General features: G+C 36.0%; 1 protein-coding gene across 3 annotated transcripts in view; it reads right to left on the reverse strand.

Annotated features, from left to right (window-relative positions):
- The window catches only part of Scn9a (sodium voltage-gated channel alpha subunit 9), an 86,441-nt gene that overhangs the window by 2,118 nt on the left and 60,319 nt on the right, over positions 1-24,004 (reverse strand). For all 3 annotated transcript variants that reach the window (XM_059259167.1, XM_059259168.1, XM_059259166.1), the window contains exons 18-25: positions 18,535-18,689; positions 15,065-15,238; positions 11,284-11,406; positions 7,354-7,635; positions 6,608-6,661; positions 5,594-5,731; positions 2,597-2,701; positions 2,072-2,342 (exon numbers count right to left, since the gene is read on the reverse strand). In XM_059259167.1, the coding sequence (XP_059115150.1) occupies positions 2,072-2,342; positions 2,597-2,701; positions 5,594-5,731; positions 6,608-6,661; positions 7,354-7,635; positions 11,284-11,406; positions 15,065-15,238; positions 18,535-18,689 (1,302 nt within the window). The remainder of the gene's footprint in view (positions 1-2,071; positions 2,343-2,596; positions 2,702-5,593; positions 5,732-6,607; positions 6,662-7,353; positions 7,636-11,283; positions 11,407-15,064; positions 15,239-18,534; positions 18,690-24,004) is intronic.

A 24,004-nucleotide genomic window follows, 5' to 3' on the forward strand; every position in this document is an offset into this window, starting at 1 on the left:
GTCTGACCATGTAAACTTTGCCCTTGGCTAGACTGGAAATTGATATGTAGAGGAGGCTGGCCTGAAACTCAGAGATCTGCCTGCCTGGGCCTCCCCAGTGCTGTGAATACAGGTGTGCACCACTCCAGCTGATCCACATTTTAATACTATCCTTTGACTTTTACGGCTATGAAACTGAGTAAATTACTAATTGTATATTATTAAAGTCTAGTGTTTCGTTTCTCTGAATCCTTCAAATTTTAATTTTTAAACACAGTTGCAGCTATTATCATGGCTGTGTTTTCAATCTGTAACTACCACCATATGAAACGTTTCACTGATAATCTTATGGAAATTACAAATTAATTTCATAAAACTAGTCACTGGGGCTGGAGCGGAGGCTCGGAGGTAAGGGCGCTTGCTTCTCTTGCAGAGGATGTGAGTTTGGTTCCCAGCACCAATGCCTGGTGGCTCACAACTGCCTGTAACTTCAGCTCTAGGGGGTCTGAAACCCTCTTCTGTCTTATGTGGGTACCCACACACACATGACATACACTCACCCAGATACACACCCATATTAGTAAAAATAAATGAGTCTTTAGAAAATCCTAATCTCAACGACAGCCTTTGTAACCAAGCCTTCAAATATTTCAGCCTTTTTTGCCCTTTACTTTTTTCACAGAAGTCTTATACAATATATAGTAAATTTGTTACTAGATTTTTAATCTTTTTTATTATAATTTTGAATTAAAATTTTGTCCAATATATTTTCTATTTTTGGTCAACATTTAAGAAAATTACCAATGTTGGTTAAGTGCAATTTATAATTTGGCTTTTCTGAACTCCAATTAATTTTTTAAAAGTTTTGAGCCGGGTGGTGGTGGTGCACGCCTTTAATCCCAGCACTCGGGAGGCAGAGCCAGGCAGATCTCTGTGAGCCCAGCCTGGGCAACAGAGTGAGTTCCAGGAAAGGCGCAAAGCTACACGGAGAAACCCTGTCTTGGAAAAAAAAAAAGTTTTGAGTTAAAAAAAAGTTTTGCAACTGTCTGACTAGGTAGCCTAGGATGGTCTGGAACTCCATGTCCTCCTGGGAAAGCCTTTTTAATGATTGGATTGGAGATAGATATACATGGCCACAGACAACTCTTTCATTTTAGAAAATATGATGAGGATAAAGATAAATTACTCCTGGGTTTTAATTCAATGCACCTCCTTGTTTTTTGTTTGTTTGTTTTTAATTTAAATCCCCTGGTTAGCATTGCTAAAACTATGTGATAGAAGGATGTTCTTTTACTGTCCTGACTGAAGGGGAAAGTTTCCATCGTTATATTTTGCATTGCCACTATGACATCACTACCTGAGTTTTAATGTGCTTTGGTTTATCACATCTAGTGACAATATTATTTAAAAATTGATTTTAAGTCATTTGGCATTCTTTATTGTGGTTTTGGATTATACAACCTTTAGCTTTTATGACCCTGTTTGATCAGCTATGAGTTTAATTCCACAGTTTCTTCTATCAAGAAATTTCAATGCTAAGAATGAAATATAACTTTAAAATATTAGCGTGTGGAGACAGAGAACAGGACAGAGATGACAGCGGAAGAAGAAGGTATATAAAATCTGTGTTGCACAGACACGAGCTGCTAGCTGAGAAATTACTGAATGTTATGGACTGGCCAAGTTTTAAGAGATGAGAATGGCAGTTTTTGACATTTTAAGTTCAGGATGAATTTAACAGCCAAAAATATGCCGGTATTTTTGAACCTGCTAAAACTAGAATTATTAGTGCATTCTTCATTAGCTTCCAGGACACATTTATGGACAGATGTCCATTTGAAGGCTCCTAGAGGCAGGCCTGGGGACTAACCTCAACAGGAATTCTTTCTGACAGACCCATCATTTGGCTTTCAGGGCTTGGGCTTGAATTCGGGAACTCTGAAGTGAAAGAATTTGCTTTCTTTCTAAATCTCCTCCCTTCTTTCATGCTAATCATTCACTTGAAAGCAAAACAGATCTCAAGCATGCAGACACCTCTCTGAGCAGAGCAGACTTTATCCACAAAGAAAACGTGATTAATAAGTAGCCTTACCTACAATGGAGAGGATCACTACCACAAAATCAAAAATGTTCCATCCCACAGTGAAGTAGTAATGTCTGAGGGAGATCAGCTTCAGCACACACTCCCCAGTGAACAGGATAATGAAGACCACGTTGATCCAATACAAAACATCTGTCATGTATTCACTTTGCCCTTCTTTTTCTACCATCATGGTTACCATGTTGAGACAAATAAGCACCATGATGGTGATATCAAAGGCTTGATTTGTCACTAAGTCAAATATACATCCTTGGAATTTGTTCTGCAAAATAAACCCAAAATGATACAGAATGTAGAATAAAATTCCCAAATATTATCTGCATATTAAACTATACAAAGGATCTGGAAGGAGTTGGGGGAGGGAAAAAAAATCAAAATTTAATGTACAAAGAAATTGTATAAATTTTATAGAATGAGTAAAAATACATCACAAATTTAAAATATTTAGGAAATGAACATAGTTAGGAGGATATTGCACACACACACACACACACACACACACACACACATATTTACCCCTGGCCTGGGAATTGGTTTTTGTGGTTTCTTGGATCCCAGCTTCTTCATTGCATTGTAGTATTTTTTCTGCTCTTCTGTCATAAAGATGTCTTGACCTCCAAGGTAAAGGAATAAAAGAGAAATCCAGTTAAAACCAGAATCAGTGTGCAGTTCTTTCTTCTGATTCATAAAAGGGTCAAATATTTAAATATAGAGATGAAATTCACTTTGTTATGTACCTAGGAGCTATAATAAGATGCCTAAAAAGAATATCTGTATATAAATACGGTCATAATGTAATTCACATATGTAGAATATACACATTACATATAATAATGGCTAGTTTGATTACCTTTCGATATACTAACCTGTGCTATTTTAGCCTTTTTGCTGAGGTATTATTTTCTCTGCTAGTTTTATTAGTAGAAAATATTTCTGCTAAATAACAGGTAGATTAGGAAGATTTAAAAATGTCTTTCATGCTTTTGCTGATGTTTAGGACTCTAATAAGGAGTAGAGCTCTACAACAGCAACTAATATAGTATTAATTTTCTATTAATTTATATTTATTTCCCCCATGTTGCCATTTCATTAATGGAGAAGAGAATTAACAGACAATGCTAGAAATGCATGCACAGTTCTTTACCAATGTCAGCATCCATGTGTGTGTGCACTTCAAATTTTATACCTTCATCTTACTTGTATAACATGTCTATGAAGCACAAATGATTCTCTTTTTGTTTTGGCTTTTGTCTCATACAAAAATGAGATACAATATCTCATTATGCATGTTAATATTTAAAAATCTAAGAAAATATGACATCTGAAACATTTGGGGATCCACAATTTTGAATGGAGGATGTTTTAGTGTAGTTGCTATTCACCTTCTTCCTAATGATGTAGTTATTAAAAAAGGGTTGTCATTACTTAGAATTCATACATAGGTGCCCACATCTGTACTCAGCATCTGTTTCTTCTTAGTTTTCCATTCCATAACTTGAAATTATTCATAACTTACCTACTCACCTTCAGTTGTATGCTTATGACTAACTATAGAAATTGAAATGTCAAAGGAACTTTTTTTATTTTTTTCCTTTTTCAAATTTATTTTTTATTAAGAAATTTTTTATTGGTTTTACATACCAATCACAGATCCCCCTTTCTTCCCTCCTCCGCCCCTCCTTCTGTATCCCCCAGCCCACACCCCAGTTCCTCCTCCAACAAGGGAGAGTATTAACAGAGATGATGGATTATTGAGAGAAGTGGTAAAATGGGAGTGTGTATTTCAAAGGGTTGGATAGAGTCATAAATTGAAATTAAAATATTTACATTTAAAATACTTAAGAGGTTACATTGAGTCCTGGATAACATATGGGATTTGAACCACACTGACCTCGTCTTGTGCTTGTGGTAGTGAATTTTGTGCACTACTAACATGCCAGTGCATGCACGTATGTATCTATAGATGCCAAGCTGAAACCTGAAACAATTTTCTCTGTTAATCCTACTCCTAATTCTCCAAGAGTATCTTTTCCTGTATGTGGTACCAGAACCATAGTAATTCAGCTAATTGTTAAGAAACCTAAGACACAGATTCTATTCTCTTGCAGTCCACAACAGCCATGCAGGCATTCTTTGATAAAATGTCTCAATTGAGTGTGCACCCTATTACCTATTGTCATGGTGGGCTATTTTGGATGTTCTAAGAGCACCTCAGGTGACAGATTAAACAGGGTCTGTACTAACTTGAGTTTTTCCAGTCACAAAGAACTTTTATGAAAGCCCAGTTTCATAATCTGTGGCTGAAAGGAACTCTGGGTTTTGGTTTACAATGAAGCTACTCTCTAGGGTCAGACTATCCAAATGTTGCATAACCTCTCTAATAAGTTAACTAGAGTTCATTCCTCTAGATTACATACATGAGGCATCTTATCCAGTGTCTGACATAAAGGAATCCCAATAATGTCAGTGTCCTGCTTTCATGTTTTTCCTTACTTGATATACCAATGACATAACAGCTCCTGCTGAACAATATTTAATTAATAAGGATTTTCAAATTTGCTTTCCCAAAGCTACAAACATCACGAATATTTTTTATTTCTACCTTCAAATCTCAATTCCATATTAACTGGGTGAGTTGCTGTTCATCTTGAACTGCTGCCTCCTTTATTAGAGCTAGACGCAGACTCGTGTATTTCTGTTGTCTTTTATGAAGACTGTCTTCTATCCTTTGACCTCCCAGTTGCCGCACGTCCTCTTACCCACCTTCAGAGGGTGTAGGAAGTACCACACACAACTGCATCTCTTTGTCTGACTGGCCCTGTGCAGTTTTGTGCAATTTTATCACTACACTTTTCACTATTTCATATATGCAGGTCCTGAAGCTACAGTGTAGTGGGTGGCATGAAAGAGTCTATCAAATATTCAACAGATAGGAGATATACCACTGATTCTAATTAGTCTGTATTACTTCTTAGCTGTCTGATTTAGGGCCAACTACTCATCCTGTTGTGCCATTCCTCTTTTCTACTTTCCTCCCTGGTTTTTGGTTATTTATTTATTTATTTACCTATTTATTTTTATGCTGGGACAAAACCCAGAGCCTTGTGTGTCTTCGGTAAGTACTTCACCTATGTTAAATCCCCAACTCCACTTCCTCTTTCCTAGGACATTGTAGTAACAATACACAAGAATATAATGGTTGACCTTGTGAGTTGAGTTCTATTCACTTAAATATATATGGAAACCCTAATTCCTAGCACCCTAGAATGTGACATTGACTAAAGATACTGTTGTTGCCTAGTATCAGCCCTCTATAGGCAACACTAGAGAAAACAGAATAATTAATATAGTGTTTAAAACTATGACAGAAAAAATTTACACAGTAAAATTATAAGATTATGAATATATGCAATTGCATACTTGATCAACATTTTGAAAAATAAAATATAAATAACTAATTTACATGAATGAATTGTTTTTCAGCACAATGAAGACAACACTTAAAATACTTATCTTCTTTTTCTGTTGGTTGAAGTTATCTATGATAACACCAATGAACAAGTTCAAAGTGAAGAACGACCCAAAGATGATAAAGATGACAAAATAAATATACATGTAGAGGCTGTATTCATATTTTGGCTGCTCATTTACCTATGGAAAATGTCAATAGTGTGTTGACAATAAAAATTATTTTCACTCTTATGCAAGTTGACAAAGTAACTCTAAGACTGTTATCCTAGAAAAAGGTAATATTTCAGAAGCATTGCTAAAACTTAGTAGAATCACTCTTAAACATTTATTCAGTACTAACTAGTGTTTGATAGATTCTTACTCTGCATATACACACAAACTTAAAGTGATTTATAAAGGTTCTAGTCATATCAGTACTTAATCTCAGACTTATAGGACAAGTCATCAGCTAAATTACTGAAAGAATACCCTTGATTTCCAAATGAAAACTGTAAAAGTGGTGATACCAGATTTATATTAATTTTATTATGTTTGTGTTGGTTATAAAAATGTCTACTGGATTTCACGAGAACATAAACTAGCCAATAATCTTTAAGGTTTACTGGAAAAAGTTTTATTTCAAAGTGTTTTAAAATATAAAAACAGCAGAAAATATGAATAAAAATAATTTCACATTTATTTTGATGAACTAGTATTGGCTGCTCATTCGTTACCCCTAGCCTATGCTTAGTGCTGATTGGTGGATCCTCACAATATAACCATGAGAGAGATACACTGGGTTATTTCATTTTTACAGCGGATTAAACTAAGGCTCAGGCAGTGAAAGTACATTGCTCAGAGTTGGTTGAAGAATTTGTGTAATGGAGCAAACCCAAAAGTACGTTAGGGCCCATCTCCAAATGTTATACTCCTTAGCATTTGACTATAGCAGGGCGGCAGCTTTTCATTATATTTGAACATATCCATGGGACAAATGAGACCAGTAGTTCAAAACCTATTGAGCTAAACTAAAGAAATAAATAAATTTGAAAGTTTAGTAGGTTAATCAATACTTACATTTACAGAATCAACAGCTGCATACATAATATCCATCCACCCTTTGAATGTGGCCTGCAAGTACATTTATAGAAATTAAGTGTGAAGCTCAGATTCTAAAATTACCATAATATAATTATGTCTATTTGATCTTATAATATTTACTAATAGCATCAAGTTAGTTTTGTTGTATTTTAAAATACCAATTTAATATAAAAATACTATGACTTTTTAAACCAGAGCATCACATATATTTATTTCAGATGTAAAAGCCATATTAAAACTGCTATAATTTTTAAAGGACATTATCTAAACTTATTTTTCTAATTAAGTATTTCCAAATTGTTACAAATACTTGTGAACTTTACATATGAACTTCTACTTTCCAAAAGTGGAAGAGAATTTGATCATTAGGACTGGAAACAATTTGTCTCCATTTCTCCAGGCTTCCTTGCACCTCTCAGAAACTCTTCTCATTCCCTTGTCAGATAAACATAGATAACCCACAATCACTACTTGGGGGTTGACATTCTGGTGATGCAGTGATGAGGGTTCAAATGAAAGCAAACTGTGTCAATTCTGGATTAATAAAGGTAAAATTCAAGAAACCTGTGCTCTTTAGCCATGCTTACAGGATACACCCTCTAAGAGAAAAAGCAAGTCTATTTGAAAATCACATAGTATCTTAATTTCTAGCTAAGAGCTTATCTAAACAATGATTTACATCTTCCACCCCATACCAACTGTTCATGAAAGGAATCACTTACAACTTGCAGCAGTGACAGGTAACCAAGCCCAACGTTATCAAAGTTCACTTTCAGGTTTTTCCATCGCACGTTTCCACTAACATTCATAAGGGCAAAACACTCAGAACGGTTTGCAACTTGAGCTATAGAAAATCGTTCCCCATCTGTCGTGTTAACGCACTCATAGAACTTGCCAGCAAACAGATTGACTCCCATGATGCTAAATATTAGCCAGAATATAAGACATACGAGGAGCACATTCATGATGGAAGGGATTGCTCCTATGAGTGCATTGACCACCACCTGATACCCAAAAAAGGAAAGACCAGTCAGGATCAGAAGCCAATGTCAAATAGACAGCAATACAGAATTAAAGGTTGCAGACTGACAAACAAGTCTATATTGAATAGCTGATAATGGCCAGTAGTGTGCCAAGCGACACAAGGTGTTTGCTAAGCTCTGTAATTTTTGATGTACCAGTTTTATAATTAACAAACACACTAAAACTACCAGTGTAAACAGAAGAGTAAATGGGCAAAAAAAGACCATGCACTTCAAATAAATGAAAACATGTAAAATAAAACCCTCAAAATCTGATGATGATAAGACAAAGTCATAAATCTACAAAGTGTAGAAAAGAGAGAAACATAAACATAAATGGTGAAAACTGATGAAGTGTATATGAAGTCTCACCATCCTGGAATCACCAGCATTCAGAAGCCCACCCTCCCGTATTGTGAAGTTGTTAGTTTGTATTAGATCGGGCTAAGGTTAGGAGTCTTTTAGTGGTTTGCACTCTTTACGTTGTGATGACTCTACAAAAACTGGAGCAATTTTCTTGTCGTTATTTTTCTAACTCTAAAAATAACTCTTATGTAAGTGCTTGGCCAAATGCGGAGAGTGCTGGCCTCAGCTGGAACAAACAAGGCTGTGGCTTGCCTTACCACTTCCTTCATTACTGCTCTGCAGCCTTTCCTTTGCTATTGAACCATGAGTTCACTGCTTCAGTTTTCCTGCATCTCAACTTCTGGAATAGTTCTCTCTCCCCGGTTTAACTTAATTATCTCATCCTTCAAAAATCTGTCTTTCTTCTCACCCTTCAGCTCTCACCCACATTTGAGCACTAGTGAACTAGAGCTAGTTTATTAGTGTTTGCTTTTGAGTTTAACTTTTAAGCAGGATCTCAAGACACTTCCAAATGGGGACACATTTAGGGTCTCTGACTACCTGTGAAATAGTCTAGAATAGCAATAGGAAAATATTCTTAAATATCTTTAGTTGGTATGAGTAACATACAGCTGCCGTTGTAGCCATCTGTCACACATAAACAAAGGGTCTGAATCTGCTTCAGTAGAACTTCCTTCAGAGCAACAGTCAGTGGGCTGTTGGTGATTTCTTGGCCCCTCAACTGGAACAATAAGAATTACTGCGGAGACATTCCAGAGGAGCACGAGGTAAAGATAGGTTGCTCTTCATAGGATACCTTCCGGATATTACCGATAGATGATCTCCATAAAGGTTAGGAATAACAGGGCTGGAGTGATATTTAGAGTGGCCAGCTTCCTCTTCAGACTTACATCCCCATCCTCATTTCATCTATTCTCCCTACTATGCTTATCACACTGTGCCTTGTAGTTCTTAGCCCCAAAGACTCAACTCTCTCTATAGTATCCATGCCTGGAGTGCCTACTGACCTGTGGCTTGTGACTTTCTTTGACAGTCATGGCTTTGCAATGTTACTGCAGTGTGAGATCTTAAACTGTCAGGCAGATAAGTCCCTGTGGCATTCCTGTAGTACTGTGCACTAACTATTATAGGAGATTCCACAGCATGCTGTTTCCCTGACTTGGGAAAATTCACTCACTGGTGGGGAGGTACAGTCTATTTACTATTATATTCTTCGTTTTTTACCAGCGTGATAGCTGGCACATTACTGATGTTAAAATGTGTATTGATAGGAAGATGGGAAGGGGGCAGAGCCTCAGGACCGAGGAAACTACATTCAAATGTTTCACTTGTACTGTTTCCTTTATTCCCCCAAAGTGACTCTGCCACTTGAAGAAATACTTTTCTTCTCAGGATAAACATAAGTAAATATTTGGGTTCTGTAAATATGTTAAAAATATTAAGAAATTAGATCAACTTGTCTTATAAAAACAAGCAAAAACCACCATCATGACCAACAGAAAAAACCCTGTAAATCATAGACTGGCTTTATCAGCAAAGAAATAGTTTTCTAGGCACAAACATGTTCTCTGTTTACAGATAAGCAATAGACGTAGCTCAAATCCAGGTGCTAATCTTAAGTATGAAAACAACACAGCATTCTACTAATGCTCAAAAAATTAACTTAGAATTAAGAATCCTAATGCTATCTATGTTCATAAAATGAAATTGGAGTTTTACATTCTTATGGTGTCTTGCTTATGAATTCTTTTGAAATAATAGATTTGGCTATCATAAACTGTATGCATGAGCTAGTAAAAGATTACCATGATACTTAAACAAACAGAGCTAACAGTACACGGGCTGAAGGTCAGAACATTCTCTGATGCTCATATGAAGTTGGCTAAATCCAGAATATACCACTTGGCAGGATGAGTGGACCTAGAGTGGACCTCAGGGGGAGTGCATGTGTTGTGTACACATGGGCGCACATACATGCACTGCCTAACAACGATCCAGGTTCTTTTGAAAGTGAGGTGTGTACTCTTATCACTGAGCTCTCTCTCAAGCTCTTGTTTTTCTGAGATGTGATCTCATTATATGGCCTAGGCTAGTCTCTATATCATGACCTTCTTTTCTCAGCTTTGGAAGTAGCTAGGCAGGAGTTAGAAGTTAGCTGGGCTGAGTTAGAAGTCTGTGTTTCTAAAACTCCCCAGGCAATGCTGACAACTTGTCACTCTCCATGTATCTAAAACACATGAGCCAGACTACTCTCCATGTTAAGTTGCTTTGAGGTTGCAAGAAGTGAAGCAAATGATTAAAAGGTGATGAGGGTTTTGGGTGTGTGGCCATAGATAAAATGATGTTTGGGTATGTCTTGTGTTGAACAGACAAGGTAAAGTCAAATACAGTTTAATGGTCAGAGGTATTGGATTGATGATATGCTGACTACTATGCTGAAGTTGGCGAGTTGGGGATGTAAACAGGAGATAGAAGCACTCCAAGGTGAGAGAATAATTTAGGCTGAGGAATCAGGCATAAATTTGAAGAAGAAGAAATTAAGGAAGATTAGCAACAAATGGTAATTGTGCTAAATGCAAAAAAAAAATATAGACATTGTGTGCTATGGGTGTTCTGAAGAAGTCACTGATTTAATAGCTCTTAAAACCAGATTGCCTATAGTTACTGTTTGTGTCACTTTGTTTCTATGGAATGGCTCTCTTCTGGGGCTATTAGGCAGCATACAGCAAGTGAGCTAAACTCTTGGGGCTTAGATTTCTTTAAATACAATTTTGATACAATTCCACTGATTTTGAATCATCATTACTTTGTGCGTGAAATTAGATATGATGGCTAATGTTACCTTACCTTCTTATCCTTTCTTATGTTCCCTACCTAAGGTTGTTCCTTTATCAAAAATCATTTGGATGTCCGATGAGGCAAATCATCAATGTATATATGAGAAGTAGTGTGAGGTCTAACCATTATCTCACCACTTAACTGTAGCCTAGCAAAATATCCACTTTCAAAAAGAAAGGCCATTTATTAGATGTGATTTTCTACCTATATTATATAAAGGAAGGATTATAATATCATTTATTACTTTGTTAATTAGTAGGTACTCTAAAATCCTGTGTGTACTTACTATATATAAACATATCACATATGTATGTATATGTATGTATACAGTGATAGGCCATAATAACTGCACACTTGTTTTAGAACTATTTCACACTATACTTAAACAATAAGGATTTCACATTAAGGAGTTTGGTATTTTCTTACCCTCATTCCTTCAAATCTAGACAAGGCCCTTAGGGGTCTTAGAGCCCTCAGTGTCCGCAGGGATTTAATGGGGCCAAGGTCTGAGTAGCCAAGAGTGCTGGCTACTAAAGTAACCAGAGATACCTGCAAAAAAATGACATCTTTAGTAACTATTTTAGAAAAGTGACAAAACAGAGAAATGAAAGTTCAATTCTAAATCACACTAAGAGAAAACAAAAAGAAGAATGTAATTTTCCTTATAAAGTTACTTAGTCAGCCCGCTCCCCCTAAAACTTACCTTGGAAAGGAGTTTTTAAAAGAAAATATTTTTCATGGAAGGTTAACCAAAAGAGGAAATAATGGAAGGAAGAAAGGTTACTTACTATACCTAAATAGAAACAACACATATAATTTTGTATTTCATAATTACTGATTAGCTACTTGTTTATTAAATCTGAAAATTTAATTACAGCAACCAATAAATTGTTTATTAAAATCAAATCCATGATAAATCTAAGTGTGCTTCCAAGGCTGTAATAAAAGTATGTTAAAAGCTTAAATAGATCTAAACATGAGTATAACCTGTATTTGGAAACCACCTGAAGATTCATGACTGAGATAGAAACAGATTCAAAACAATACTGCTTATGGTCTTCAGTTTGTCAAGATTGTCACCAAAGATCAATCTGTAATAATTTATGGAAAGAATTTTGAGTTATATTGAAGATAGAGTGAGGCTAGATGATTCACTGTTTAAATATATAATAATTTCATCAAGTTAGGTCCAGCAGCCATGATGAGCACCCTACAGGAATGTGTTCTCTTTTCATGAATTATCTCAAAAGGAAGAACACTTGCAGAAAAGAAATCAACATCCATTTTGGAACAGAACACTGAGTTCTTCTGTGAATCAAAATCTGTATCTCTAAGTGCGTTCAGTCTCTGTGTAATTTCCGTCTATTATTTATTGCAGCATGCATTGTGTCTAAGAATGATGTCTTCAATACAGCTAATGTAATGTCAAAGAGATTCAGAGGAGTGGATTCAGGTCAATTTCTATTTAATTGTTTAGAGAATAAAACTTGGTTGCTTAGAAGTTTATTGCTCCTGCTTGAGACAAATAAACAGCTCTGTGGAATAGATGTCCTTGTGTAGTCACTTTGGAATACCTCACAAAATGGAATATACATTTTAATAACCTATAGCTAGTAGGACTCATTACTCCTCTTCCCACCCCTAAACTGATTCACTCATGCATGTCCATTATTTCCCACTTAAGAAAAATGGTATGCTCTCTTTTTCATAAGAAAGTGTGGGAGCCCACAGAGGTTTCCTAGTGATCTGAGCTTGCCTTACCCAGCAGGGATACATAAAGGGATGGATTGACCATGTGCATGGTTACCAGGTGTTTGAGAGGGTCTGCATTTGACTGTGCTAGGAGGAGGTCTTTTGCTCCACCCTTTGGCATTTCTATAAGTAGCCCTTTAGAAGAGACAGAGGAGGCTGGTAGGTTTTGACCAAGGCCTTCCCAAGGCTATCCTATGTTTCTATATGTCTCTTTCCTCTATATTTCTATCTAAATATTTCCCAGTTCTCTCTGCTCAAGAGTACTCTGGTGGAAAAAGTGGGAGCAGGTCTCCCACAAGAAAGATTCTAAAAATAATACTAAAAATTTGAGCAATCTATAATGAAATAGTAGAATGGTTCTTCAAACTGTTGTTAAATGTTCTGATAGTGAATATATGATAATCTTGAGAAACACTGCATTCCAGCCCATAGCCTGGTACACATGTGCGTTTCCTCCTACAAATCTTTTTTTTTTAAAGATTTGTTTATTTTTTGAAATTATAATAATTAAATAATTTTCCCCTTCCTTTTCCTCCCTCCAAACCCTCTCACACTGATAAAGCAGCCTGCCTCCATCTTAGCCTTGAAAGCCATCTTATAGTAGAGACAAACTAGATTCCTCCCTGTTTATGATTAAATCTGTTTCTCAAATCTGCTTTGCCCCACCCATAACCTCAACTACAAATGGCTCTATGAAATAGCAACCATACCTTTGTTTCAAAAGGTTATTATGACAGTCTGTTGTTATGACCACCTTGTTATGACATACATTGTTATGACTACCTTGTTATGACCACCTTGCAATCATGTCTTTATTTTCAGAAGTTGTTATGTTCTGTTTCTGTAACCTCATCTATTTGTCTGCCAGATCCCCCATTTAGAAAGCCCTACATCTGGGCTATAAAAGCCTTTATCTTACCAATGTTCAATGATGATTTTTTCAGCCCCACTTTTAGGGAGAGACAGCCCATATACATTAACAAAAAAAAAAGCTTGCCTAAATTAATTTGGCCATAATGATTTGGGTCAGTGGTCCTTTTACTTGCATCTGTGGGATTAGCAATACACTCCTCCTCACTCTCTTTCAAATTCATGGCCTCTTTTTTTGTTAATTTTTTTTGTGTGTATTCCTAAATATATAAAGTTTCTAGGAATATCAGAGCTTTGCTAACGTAGCTGCCTAAACTTATGAGCTGAACAAAGACAACAAACAATAAGAGACACTAAAGTGAACTGTGCGGGGCTGCACTGGAAACTCAGGGGCCCTCAGCCCTACTCAAAGAACTACAGGCAACTAAGGATTTAAGAAAAGGTGGGGAGTAATTAGTATACACATGCATATGAAATTATCAATTTATAATTAAATAATAAAAAAGCAATGACAAAAATTCACCATCTCCTTCTCTATTTTTATGTACTGAATATGAAACTAGTGCCTTACACATGGTAGACAGCTATCCTATAATTGAATTCTGTCCCCAGCCCCCAAATCATTTTATCTTATGTTAAAAATACTATGTAAAATGAAGTATTATTATGCATTTCCATTATCCATGTCCTAAAATGGTCTCTGAACTTATCTAAGTGATATTGACTTTTGTGCTTTGCTGCCCTTCTGGAGGGGGCAGTAGATGAATGTTTGAGAAAAGGACAAAAGTGACTCATTTTGGTTTTCTCCATCATTATGACTGGGATAAATAGTCCCTAGCCTTTCTTTTTATCTAACATAAAATTAGCCTTAATCCTTAATTTTAACCTAAATTTCAGCTACTATGTTAGACAACTTGACTATTTTTCCCTACATCTCTGAATTTTAGTTGTGAAAATGAGCATCTTTTCTCTCTTAGAAACATTCATCTGCTCCTTTCTGTTCTTCTCTTTCAAGGATCCTCTAGTCTTTCATTTTTTTTTTTGTTAATGTTAACCAGAATGATATTTAAATCATGTGCATTTTAAAGAAAATTATTTCTTTTCAAATTTTGTGTAGTTGTTAACAATATGTGTGTCGGTTCACCCTGTGTGTAGTACTCCAGAAGGGTGCATCAGAGTGCTTATGGCAGGAGTTATAGAGGGCTGTGAGTCACCATTGGGGTGCTGGGAATCAATACTGGATGACCTGGAGGAGAAGCTAGTGCTCTTAACCATTGAGCTATCTCTCCAGCCTCAAATCATGTGTGTTTTTTAAAATCACATTTCTTTTGAATTTTGGGAAACATATGCAAGGATAGGTTACAAGTGTTAGATAGAGTAGTATGGAAGAGAAGTCACATGGATTGAAAAATTACTGCTCTATTCATCACAGATATATTTCCATGGGCTACATTAATATTCTTAAAAACATAAACATCTGGCCTTAAAGTAAAATAAGATGACAAAATGATAACATAAGAAAGCATTGATGAAAACAGAACACTTAGAATAAATAATCCTTTACAATTTATCCTAAAATACTTACATCAACAATTAAGAAGTCCAACCAACACCAGGCATTGGTGAAATATGTTTTATATCCATATGCCACCCATTTTAGAAGCATTTCCAAAATGAAGATATAGGTGAATATCTTATCAGCATACTCCAGGATAGTCTTAATGGTCTTTTTCTTTTCAATGTATATATCTTCAAAAGCCTGTGGAAACATCATTCAAATTTCAATTCATGCACAATCTAAAATGTACATTTCATTAGAGAATCAGAAAATACAATTCTGATGGGGACATCACAGAAAACAATGGTGTGAAAACGGTTTGGCTAATTTTCCTCTGGTTTGCAGCTACTGCATAGCATTTACTTCTCACATTCTTTTCCATTGTTACCAAGGGCAGAAAAGCCACAAAAGAATGAAATTACATATTACTTATAATCCTCTGAAGAATTTTTAAAACCTGAGGGTTCCTCTGTTCTTTTCTCTCCATTCAAATGGAGAGAGTACTGATCCTTTCAGACCTCATTCCAGGGACAGCCCTCTTGTAAACCTTTGTAATCCTTAACACTCACCCCACGGGGGGCATAGAAACCCCCTTTGCTTTTTACCCCATGGAAGTGGCATTTGCACTCTCCAAGAACCTTTAAGTAAGTGTCAATGACACAGTAGTTATAGATATAAGTTCTTTGTGAAATAATTAAAATTACGATTCAGAGAGTGAACTAATGGAAGTATTTAAAATGGCTGCTTATCAAAATAGATTTGAATTACTAGAGTTTTTTCTTTTGTATGGAAGCACTAATCACCATGCTGGAAAAAATGAGAGCTAAGTAATAGAACTTTGTTGATTAACATTGTATTACCTGTCCATGGTCCTGGATTTGAACCATTCTTATCCCCCCCCCCAAAAAAAAATCTGTATTAATACTTTAGAAACTATTCTTAGCACATTTTTTAAAACTACTGACAGCAATAGTGAAGAAAACTGAGAAACTAGGTCAGGCAGAATGGGCAGATCTGCTAAGATGCACAACACTGGCTCACGTTCTGAAAGTAATCAGGCTTGAAGTGTGTCTGTGGTTAGGGAAGGAGACTAGTTCTCAAGGCCTTCCTGTGCCTTTCTCTAAATTCTAGAAGACTCATACAAGCCACCTCAACAGAAATCATAACTCCAAAACATGACAAGGAAGGGAGGGGTTTTATGCCAAAGACGAAGTCTGCTCTTAGAATTGGGGTACAGGTTCAGAGTGAGGAGCAGCAAGTCTGTCTCGGCTTGGGAAGACCTCACCATGACTGGCCCCAGAGCCAGGCACAGGACTCAGATAGATGCAGGGTCTCAGCTTCCAAGGACAAGTTTGTGGATGCAGAAGCATAAAAGCAAGGAAGGTTTTGGGACGTAGATATTATTACTACTCATTTCAGGTCTGACTTGTTTATTTCTTTTTCTTTTTGATGTATTCTCTTCTGTCTAGCTTAAAGGAAAAGTGGTTTTTAAGTAAAAACCTTGACATTTACTATATTTGAGATAGGAAGAAACATTTTAAACTCTGTATTCAACTTCCTTCTTTGTTAAGTGAGCAAAATTGTATACTTCCTCAGAGTTGTTTGAGAATTTAATGAAAGAAACATATATTGAAACTATAAGATGTAGTAATTATTTACTATATTATAGTTATTATTTGCATTTATTCTACAGACAGTGTAAGAGTCAAAGTTAATCTGTAAGCCCCATTTGCCCAAGGACAGATAACTCCTTGGAGTGTTGGAGACTACGATTCTTAGGAAATATCAAACAGCTTGTTTTTACTTCCCTGAACAAGTGTGTTTACACCAGATGTGCTTGATCACATGTGGGTGGGAGGTACATAGGCAGGAAATACATCAGAATTTATGCTTGCCCCTAATTGGACCTGTTGGGAAATGCAGTGAATTGTGGGTTTTGCCTTTTTAAGCCTCATCAAAATATGACTCTGTGGCCATTTCTTGGGAAGCCAGAGATGTACCTGACCATAGTCCGTTCACCTGGGCGGCATTTAATTAAAGCTTGATTTAAATTTGACTCAAAATCATGAAACTGGTTTAATCTCTTGAGAATCTCAGGATTAACAACAGGATTTCAGAAGACTACCTTACCTGGCAAAGTCCTTGAGCAAGGACACCAACTAACAGAGAGACTGTTTTCTTTTTCCATGTGATTCTTTTAATTCATTTGAGATGACTTCTTCCAAAATATCATTTTCCATTTTGGACATTTTGAGCTAAAGTTTATTTAAAATTTTAACATTTTAACCTGTCCTCTGGTCACATATATGACTTAGAACATGTTAAACTTGAAAGACTTTATTAGTTATTAAGGGTATGATATATAATATTATCAGGATTCTGATTTATATTCTGGTGACACATTCATTTCTGATTTTACAGACTAGATTTGTTAAGAAAGGCATGACTCTGTGGTTCTTGTCCACTCTCCTATAGTATATCAAGAATGCAAAGTCCTCAAAGAGAAATTACAGGCCTTTTTCCCTGATACATACAGATGCAAAAATTATCAGTAAATTACTTCCAAATGTCACTCAAAATTATATTAAAGAGATCATTCATCTTGACCAAGTTGGCTTCATTCCACAGACACAAGGTTAGTTCAACACACTTAAATAAATACATGCAATTCATCAAATAAATTAGTTCAGGCATAAATCACATGAATACTTTAATAAATGAGGAAAAGATCTTTGACAAAATCCCAAATCCCTTCCTGGTAAAAGTCACCAAGGCTAGGGATGGAGGGAATATTTCTCAACATGATAAACACTGTGCGCTACAAACCTTGAGTTGGTATCACACTAAATGGAGAAAAACTCACAGTACTCCTATTAGAATCAGGAAGAATACAAGCCCATGAATTCCATTCTAATACAATATAGTGCCTGAAATACCGCCTAATGCAATATGACAAGGGAAGAAATAAAAGAGAAACCTGAAGAGGTAAAAGCATCCCCAACTGAAGATGATTATGATTTTAGATCTAACTTACCTTGCAGTCTCTACTACAAAACTCTTAAAGCTGAGAAGCACTTTGAACAACATGGAAGAATACAAAATTAATAGACAAAGATCAGTAGCTCTTGGGCTGGAGGGATGACTCAGAGGTTAAGAACATACTGCTCTGGCAGAGGGCCTGAATTTGGTTTACATCACCCACAGTGGGTGACTCACAATCATCTGTAGCTCCAGTTGCAATGAATCAGGTGTCCCTTTCTGGCATCTGTGAGCACTTTTTGCACACACACACACACACACACACACACACACACACTATTAAAACATAAAATAAATCTTAAACAAGTCAGTGACCTTTCTAGTTATACCAATGATAATAATGCTAAAAAATTGAGAATAAACCACATACACAATGATCTAAGGATTAGTTTTCAGCAAAGCGGGGCATACTTGCTTTTCATTTATTAATTTATAAACCCAGTTAGTAGCTGGCCTACCAGAGCTCCGCTGCTGAGCAGGATCATGAGGACAATAAAGCTTTCAAACCAGCTGTGTTCAACTATCCTGTAGCAGGTCTTCCTGATGGTCCACCAGACTTTCCCTTTCCCAGAGTCCACATTAATTTGGCAGCATGGAAATCTCCGTACACAACCTGGCAAGAAAGGCATGTACAGAACACCATGACGTTCAGAGTCAGAGCTTAAAACACACTAATAAGGGGAAACTTTCTCCCACAGTCCCTTCATTTCTATTTTCTAATGGCATCTCTTAGTATCTATCAGTTAGTTTTAACTCAGAATATATTGTCACCTGGAATTTTCTGATTTCTTCCACACCATTTAAATTGTTTAATAGGGAGATGAGCAAATGAAAGGAACAGATGTAGCAATGAAGCAAAATTAATTTCAAGGCTTTTGTCGTTGTTGTTTACAGATAATATAATTTGACACACTTCTACTCCTCAATTTAAAACTGTTTGAGGGACTGGGAGTGTGGTGTAATTGGTAGTGTTTGCCTAGCAAGCATGAGGCTGTGTTTGGTACCCAGAACTGCATACAATCAAGTGGGAGTGGTGTGCTTACACACCTGTAACCCATGCAAAAGGACCAGAAGTCCAATGACATCCTTGATAATATATAGAATTTGATGTTAGCCTGGTGTATGTGAAAACCTGACTCAACAACAAAAATAAACACAAACACAAAACAAAATATTTTGAGAAAGACTATTGTAAACAAATATTGAGAAAATTAATGGGAAGTCTTTAAATTAAAACAAAAAGGCAAATATCATTGGAAGATACAAATAAATATACTTTTATCTGTTCTAAGGTTAAAGGGTCTGAATTGGGACTCATAATCAAACTATCCTGCAATGAAAAACTGAGGATAATTTTATTTAAAATATTTGGGCTTATTTATTCATTTTTCCATCAAATGTTTTAATGTGCATTTGTATCTAGTTGCTTCTTCCCTGGGAACTGTCTTTTGATTTTATTTATGTCAAATAGGCATAGAAATTAATGAAATAAATGGATAGGCAACTAATATCAGACGTGTAGAGGTTGTTTTGGAGGAATAGAAGAAGTCCACATAATCTGGCTTGCATACTGAAAAACAGGTAAGAAGAGGTTCATTGGAAGAGGCAGAAGTCTGAAATGAATCAAGGTATCAGTAGGGGAAAGAGTTTAGTTTCAGTAAAAGCAAAAGTGTGGAAGGAGATCCATTGCAAAAGTATAGTAAGCAGTCATTTGTGGGAATTATAATAGTCCACACTTATGAAAGTGATGTTCTTAGAGGCACAAGTGAAAGATATATGGTTAGAGAAGTTAGACAGAGTATGAAGCAATTTTATTCTGCCTCAAAGAAACAGATAATATAGTACAGAGGTTGAGGAGTAAGTGATGGGTTACAAGGAAGGAATGATATAAGCAATTTAACTAGATATCCTTAACTGTGTATGGTGCTAGGAAGTGGAAGAGAAACCCAAAGCCATAGAGCTTATAAGGTTCTAATACAGTATCCTTGTCAAGGGGAAGAGTAATGAGCAACTAAAGTAACAATAGATTCAAACATTTGTCTTGTATATAAGTCAGCAAGATTTAGTGCCGAGTGTCAGGAATGAAATGAAGGTCACAAAAATATGAACTGCCTTGGGGGACTGATGAGTTAGATGTGCCAGTAAAAGTTCTAAACATCGGTATATGGTAAATGTTTGAGGTCTGAAGCTAAAGGTCAGAGGGGAAACGTGGGGCAGAAATCATTAGCATATGAATACCAGAGGTCAGAACCATTTCATGAGGTCACACAAAATATTTAAGAAAGGATTACATCTGGAACACTTTGTGACAATACCACTAAGGGACAGGATTCACTGGTGTGCCAGAACCATGCTAGTTCATGATAACTCCCTGTGGAACTGTCAGAAACTTTTAAAATGTGTTGATTAAAGTCACCTTTATTAGAGATCAAGTTACACAAACTTAGAATTCAAAACTTTCTTTAAGTAGTAAGTGTTAAGACTCTCCCTTCCTAATTATTGGTCTCCATCTCATATTCATGAGTTTGCATGTGATTTTTCCTTTTGAATGGTGGAATGTGTCACAGTATGTGCGGCTTCTGTGTATCTTACACTCAGCAAGGTCACAGCAGTGGTTTGAACCAGTCTGGCAGAAACCTTTCTACAATAAAAACCATCATGGGTAATTGGTGGGGACTTGTGTGTGTGTCTGTGGTGTTTGTACATGTAAGAAAATCATGATGGAAATGTTACTGAAGTAGATAAACAGTGAATGTATGCAGTGTTTATGGCGATTAATTATGGAGAGCAGAAGTCTTTGAGAAATGCTTTCTCTTTACTCCACCTCCACTAGTAAAAATTGCTCACGTCATTAATGCAGGAGTGAAACTATGTTTGCTTCAGTAACTTATGTAAATGAAGACGGACTTGTCCTTGTGAACTATATTTGCTCATCAGTTGCAATTGTAGGCAGCTGGCAAAATTCAACAATAGCATTCTGTAAGACACAGTTACCTCTGTAGAATATGGGAGAAAGCAAGTTACATATAATAATATTATTTGTCAGTTTTGTACTTATTAATATCAGAAATTCTTATGTTAAATCGCTATGTGCAAACATACTTTTTTCTCTTGGACAACCAGTTGTTAAGGGTTGACCTGAGTATCACTGGGTAAGTGGAAGGGGGAGACAGTGTGTGTGGGGGCAAGTGGGGAGCCAAGAGGCTGCAGTGGAAAGGGCATGGACAGCAAACAGACGTATGAACGTGAGGGGCCAGAAAGATCATCATTGCAAATTTAAAAATTTATTAAAATGTTGATTTAAAAAAATAAACAACTAGAAATACTTTAAGGACAAGAATTGTTTGAGGAGAAAGTTAACTTTAGTCAAGATTTTCCTTTCTGAGATGTATTTTTGCCAGTCTTAAAATTGAAAGAAACATTGTTTTTTATGACTACAGACAAAACAAAAAACAACAACAACAACAAAAACAACCCACACTGCATTGTAATTAGAAAAGTAAGGAAAGTTTTGTCTGAGGCAAAGCTTCACAAGTACTGCCCCTAGGGCATATCATACCACAGAGAATTTCTCTTTTATTTGAGGCAGGAGTGCTCAGTCGCCTGCCTGACTTTCATGCAAAGGCAAATCCCTAGGGACTTCCAACCTAGCTGGTTAGTAAGGTTATCACACCTTCTCTTTAGAATGAGTATCAATTAAATGTAAACACAACAGTACCTCTAAACAGTCTAATGAGTCCCGCAGGGAGCAGTAGGTCTTTGTCTTTTGGGTGGGTTCATTAGTCTGCTTTTGTGATGCATTACATAAAGTCTAGGCTGGGTTTCATCATGTTAAACCAATGATACCCAGTAACAAACTATCCAAAGACAGATTGCCCAAGAATATTACAGCATTATCAATATAATCAATGTAGAGGTTATTAGGAAAACAAACTACTACTCTCATTAAAAATGTCTACATGGTCTAAAACAAATGTTTTGTTCATAATTTCCTTTCAAAATAAAAAAAGGACTGAATAGAGTTACTTATTGTATATTGAAAGTGGGAATTGGTTATTAGTTATGTACAAAGAGTTGATTAACTGAGAATATTTTAAAGAGAAGGTAAACTGGCTCTACCTACCAAATTAACTGGAAACCTAATTTTTTTTTTTTGAAAGTCACACTTTAAATCAGATTCTGATGATATAATTTACTAATTGAATAACTTCAAAGGAATAAAATATAGAAACAAATAGAACCATGAATTATGTCATACCCATAATTAATTGGTTTGTCATACACATAATTAGTTGATTTCTAAGACATTAAGGACAGTGAAGAATATCATGGCACCTATGGAAGGAGCCAGAAGCCTTGAATTACAAAGACTCAAATAGAACTAGTGAAAGACATGGCCTAAGAGAGGAAAAAGTGAAACAGAAGGAAGACAGAAGGCAATCGATAAAGCACATCAGCATGGCGACAGTGAGAAGCAGAGACAGATCAATAGCTTTGAGGCAATAAGCAGCAAAAAAAACAAAAACAAAAACAAAAAACGAAAACAACTCCCCAAAACCCAACCAAACAAAAACCCACCCATCTTTGGTGAAGGCACCACCCTAATTTAGCATCTCTGATGTTTCCTTTGATTTTTCTGTTGGCTTTCTCAATGGAATATTCCCTTTGGGCCAGATGCTCCTCTGAACTGGCGTTAGTTTTTTCTCAGCTCTTGTAGAACCATCTCGAATTTGTAAGACTCCACTGGAAACAGTGGAAGGTGGCATGTTCTCTGTTTTCCATTCTGGGAAACATACTTGTCTCAAATTTCTTCCAGTCTTAATCAAAAGTCACCTTTATAAAAAAGGCCTCCTGGAGCTGCTGTTATTTACATAACAGCCATTTCTTACTAGTCACTTTCCCCTTTTGATTTATCTATAAGAAGATGCTTAGTTATGTGAAGGGTATTGTTTTAGTTAGATTTCTACTCCTATGATGAGACATCATGACCAAAAGTAAATTGAAGGAGGGAATATTTCAGCTTACAGTTCCACATCACACATACATATGAATACTACTCCACTCTAAAGAAAAAAGAAAGTTTTAAAATTTGCAGAAAAATGGATGGACTTAGAATATATAATACTAAGGGAGGTCATCCAGTAGAAGAAAGAAAAGAAAACAACATCATATTCTCTCTCACATGCAGGATTTAGCGAATAATATACACATAAATTTAAATAAATGAGTATGTGGAGAGAGTATGATATGAATATAGAGGAAAGAAAGGCGTAAAGTTATGAAGAAGGACTGAGAGCAGGTAGTGGACACAGTTATGAAAGAGGATACAAAGCTGGTAGCTTTCCTAGTTTGAATTCTGCCATGACTTCCTTTTTGGTTTTGGTGGTGAATAAGTACACAAAATATATTCAATAGTGAAAATGTAATATTGAATGTGAAGCGCCACAGCTTCCCTTCTGAATACATATTCTAACTATATGGAAGTTGAGCTGTGTAGACTTTGAGCCTGGTTAATTTTAGTATTCTGTGTTTTTATTTATTTGCAAGTTTTTAATAATGAAGTTTATAAAATTTAATATATACATGTCTAAAACTAAAAGTTGATATGCCCTTCCTTACATATCTAGATCTTCTTCTAGTCTTTACCTCATTTAATAACATCATGTCCTACTCAATAAACTACTTTGGGGCCTTAATCTCTTTCAGTCTCTAGTTCATAGAAACACAGAGGTAGAACCAAATCAGAGGGGATTCTGAGGCATGCTAAAATTGGGGGATTTCTTGAGCAATCGAATCAGAATGTGGAGTCCCTAACTTGGTATGGGAAGCTTGCTACATTTGGTCTGTCTGTATACTTTTTTACCCTGTTTCTTCTTTTACCAAAAGTAGATTTTTTTATATAATATATTCTTATTACAGTTTTCTGTT

The sequence above is a fragment of the Peromyscus eremicus genome, chromosome 4 (genome assembly GCF_949786415.1).
Source record: "Peromyscus eremicus chromosome 4, PerEre_H2_v1, whole genome shotgun sequence".
In the NCBI taxonomy this organism is placed as follows: domain Eukaryota; kingdom Metazoa; phylum Chordata; class Mammalia; order Rodentia; family Cricetidae; genus Peromyscus; species Peromyscus eremicus.